The sequence below is a fragment of the Prunus mume genome, linkage group LG2 (assembly GCF_029339155.1).
Source record: "Prunus mume cultivar Tortuosa linkage group LG2, ASM2933915v1, whole genome shotgun sequence".
NCBI lineage: Eukaryota > Viridiplantae > Streptophyta > Magnoliopsida > Rosales > Rosaceae > Prunus > Prunus mume.
The window spans coordinates 27,454,505-27,458,878 of NC_142699.1; the positions used below are offsets into that span (position 1 = coordinate 27,454,505).

Here is a 4,374-nt window from a genome sequence, read left to right on the forward strand (position 1 = left end):
CGCACCGTGTGAAATCTCTTGAGCCTTTTCTTTCTCCACGCGTGAAATCAACCCTCAAAAGCTAGTTAATTACACAAGTGAATGCATGAGGTATATTCATATCATATTAATCGGGCTCTCTTCAATCCAGACGCTTCACGTGACAACTCCATGTAGAAATGGGGTCCATTTAGAGGCTACCGTACAAGCTCAATTGGGCTATAAATAGGGCAGGCATATGTTGCAAGTGCTGCACCACCAACCAACACAAGCATTAGCCATAAGCCTTCCTTATTCTCTATCCTTCCCTTCAAAACCCCAAGAGTCACTAAGCCCATCATCATGGTAGGCAATGGCATAACACACAATGTGGCTACCAAGGTGGCCTCAGTAGTTACTACTGCTCAGAACCACATTGCTGGTCATGAGGTTAGCCTGTTTGCCATGTCTGACCAAAAAATCTTAGAGCAAATTTATGGAACTCATGTTCATGCTGATGAATCCTTTGACGATGATTCTCTTTTTGTCATCGTTGAGAACATCCTCAAGCGTGCAACCCAAATTGTTGACAAAATCGTGCAGGTATATAAATTATTATGCTATCAGACTGTCAATCACTATAATTTTAATTGACACTCTAATTACATAGCACGTGAAATTATTTCATAAGAAAATAGTTGTGCACTTATCTCACTGCTACGTACTGCTTGTTTCAGGGTACCCAAGTGCATGTTGAAAACATAGAAGAGAAGACCCCCAAACCAGGCTTCAGTACACCATTGTGCACACTTAAGTCAATAGCCTCCGAGGTCATTTACCTAGGAAATTTTCTTTATTTTCATTACGATATTGATTGTAATTTTTTCTTGTCATCACACTTATCTTTTTCTTTTGCATATTAATTCACACTATCATAGTTAATTTGAAATTTTCAGATGCAATGCAAGCCTCCAGGTGAGGAAGTTGCGCACCGCACAACCCTGGCAATACTGAACAAGCTATCAAGCTATTCATGGGAAGCAAAGGCAGTGCTGACTCTAGCAGCTTTTGCAATGGAATATGGGGAGTTCTGGCTCCTTGCCCAGCTTCACGAATCGGACCGACTTGCCAAATCAATTGCAATCCTGAAGCGAGTCCCTGTCCTCCTCAAGCACTCAGACCTGCACAAAAGAAGACAAGCAGTGCTTGAGCTTAACAATCTGATCAAGGCTACATTGCAAGTGATTGAGTGCATCGATCAGTTCGATAAGCTTTCTAGCTACGACCCGAAAGATGTGCCAGGATTAGCAATTGCAATGGACCATATTCCAGTGGATGTGTATTGGGCTATTATGACTGTTGTTGCTTGTGCAACTAAGGTCACTATTCTCACCAGTGATGAGTAAGTTTTTCTCCTTTAATGTTTGACCAAAAATATAGTAGACTGGATCTTGATGAATTTGTGCTCAAATTTTTTTTTGTTCAGTAACATAAGTATATTTGTTTCAGGGTCAAGGACCATGATCTAGCCCCGTTTGCTCAAAAAATCCACTATGTCCTAAACAAGCTTAAGATCCAGCTAATAGTTTGCAGAAAACAAATTGGTGGGTTATTACTTGCAAATTTTTCAGTAAAATAAGATATTCTGTGTTGTATTTGCTTGAAATGAAATGCTGAAGAAATTAAGCTTGTTGTTTGGTGCAGAGGAGGCAGAGGCTTACCGGAGGATAAGGAAAACCTTCCAAACTCCTACTGAGATTATGGAGGTTTTCAAGGCCCTCATCTTTACCAAGGACAATGTCCAGCCACTCATTGATGGTTCTACTAAACAAATGGTTAGCTCTACTGACATTACTTGTATTATTTCTATTAATTTGGTTTGAAGTAAGTTACTTAATTACAACAACGTCCCTAATTGGTTAAACAGGTTAAAATCGATATACTAAGGAGGAAGAATGTGCTGTTGTTCATTTCAAGCCTGGACATCTCCGATGATGACATTTCTATCCTCAAACCCATCTATGAGTTCACCAAGAAAGAGAACCAGCATAAGATTGTCTGGGTTCCAGTTGTCGAGCACTGGACCGATGACCTGCGAAAGAAGTTTGAGACCCTGAGGTTGAAGATGCCATGGTACACAGTGCAGAACCCTGCACCCATAGCCGGAATCAGGTTCATCAAGGAGGAGTGGAACTTCAAGGGTAAGCCTGCACTGGTGGTGATGAACCCACAAGGAAAGGTCGAGCATTCCAACGCTCTCCACATGATTCGGATATGGGGAGTTAAGGCCTTCCCTTTCACAAAGGCAACTGAAGAAGAACTCTCACATTCTCACGGAGATAGATGGGTTGGCAATGTAGTCCAAGACATTCACCCATCTCTTCCCAATTGGGTAATTTCCTTATAAAAGTAGAGCTTATGTTGCATAAATTACATTCTTAGACCGCATTAGTTCATCACATTACTTGACAGATGACAATTTATTGATGTAACAAGTGAATCTCGCTTACCACATAATTAATGTGATCCATAGATGTGGTCCACAAATTTTACGTTCTCTCTAGCATTACTCTTACTTCAATATAAAATGCTCGTAAATTTGGTTAATTAATTTAATTATCATGGACAAACAGATCAAGGAGGAAAAGTACATCTTCTTCTATGGAGGCAAAGACAACGACTGGATTCAGCAATTCACCAAGAAAGCAAGTGCCCTCGCAAACGACCCCGTTTTCAAGGAAGCAAAGATTCACATCGAGTTGTTTTGTGTGGGGAAGGGAAGCAAAGGTGAAGATGACCATGGCATTCTAGGACACTTCTGGTCCGGCATAGAAAGCCTCTTCTTCACCAAGGGCCACAAGCAAGTCGACCCAGTCACTCAAGAAATCCAGAAGCTGCTTTCCTACAAAAACGAAAGTGGATGGGCTGTGCTCAGCAAAGGGTCTTCTGTGTTGCTCACTGGCCATGGAGTCTCAATCTTAAGGGTCATAGAGGACTTTGACAAATGGAAGGACAATGTGAAAGAGAAAGGCTTTGAGTTTTGTTTCAAAGCATACCATGAGAAGGTTCGTCTTGCGACTCGACCTTGCTGCCGCCTAGATATTCCAGGCTCTACCGGGAAGGTCCCAGACACAATGAAATGCCCGGATTGCCACCGTAGCATGGAGACTTTTATCAGTTACAAGTGCTGCCACATTGATGGCCCTAATGCACATCATTAAATTAAGTTTATGTGGCTAATCAGTTAAATTTTAATGGCTAGAATAAAGGGCATCTAGCTAGCTCATGCATTTTGATGTGCATGGTTACATACTTTGATGCCTATAATGTGTGGAGTCGTGATTGTAATTTCGTCCTACTATGTTTTCTTGTGGTCAGAGTCGTGGTATGTGATGCATGATTTGTTGGCTAATAATAATATTTGAATAATTTCAAAGTACTGTTTTTGGTTGTATACTAATTTACTTGGGGCAGAGTAAATTTCCGCCGTAAAACAAAGGAGGGGCGGATTAAAGAAGCGACCTTAAAAAAGTGCCTCCAAAGGGTCTGCTCTTTCGTTTGTAAATCCGCCTTTATTGTTTTTCTTGATATATATGTTACTATAATAGGGGCTGCTTTTTTTTTTTTTTTTTGTCAAACGAAAGAGAAATTCCATTAAAACCGAATAACCAACTTGGTCCCAACAGTGTACCTCTCACGCAGTAGACACAAAACACTACAAAAAATAGTCCCAATTAGGACAGTCAGTCCCATTATTTTTTGAAGCAGAAACTGATAGTTTAGAAAATAGGAGAATTCAAGAATGAATTTTCAAGAGAGAAATATAAGACAAAATTCAAAATGGTGAATTATTGAGTGTTTAGAAGGATATCAAAGAGGGTGAAAGAGAAATTAAGACCTAGGGTTTGAGATGATATAGAGCTAAAGGGGTTCTTGTTGTAACCAAAGTTCTTCATATTCTTCTAGTGAAATTTCTCAAGGGGATCACCAAAGAGGACGTAGGCACGAGGCCGAACCTCTATTCTTGTGTGTTTGCTTTACTCTTTTCATGGTGTGTGCATGTTTTAATCTCTGTGTTGTTGCATAGTCCATCAACGACAAGGTTTTGGAGTGTTTTCACACAACAAGTGGTATCAGAGCCTGTTCGCGACATGCTCTTATAGTTTTAAGAGTGTCTACAAGTGTTGACGATGACGGGCAATAAGAAGGCAGAAGAGAAGCCAATGCAACCACAAATAGATAGCGTGAAGCTCGAGGTGAAGACATTCACAAGGAATGAGAAATTCACGCTATGACAAAGAAGAATGAAACATGACCTAGCCCAAAAAAGTCCAACCATTATCTTGGTAGGCGAGGAGAAAAGGCCTGAAAACATGACAAAGGAGGAAAGGGTTTGCTCAGAGAGTTGGCTAGGGG

General features: G+C 40.6%; 1 protein-coding gene across 1 annotated transcript; it reads left to right on the plus strand.

Moving 5' to 3' along the window:
• The first annotated feature begins 221 nt into the window (after positions 1–221).
• Positions 222–3,394, plus strand: LOC103323832 (protein SIEVE ELEMENT OCCLUSION B-like). The gene is made up of 7 exons (XM_008225854.2): positions 222–561; positions 696–788; positions 915–1,360; positions 1,468–1,562; positions 1,663–1,793; positions 1,886–2,350; positions 2,592–3,394. The coding sequence occupies exons 1-7, from the start codon at positions 322–324 to the stop codon at positions 3,177–3,179; spliced, it is 2,058 nt and encodes a 685-aa protein (XP_008224076.2). The 5' UTR covers positions 222–321; the 3' UTR covers positions 3,180–3,394.
• Positions 3,395–4,374: the final 980 nt, after the last annotated feature.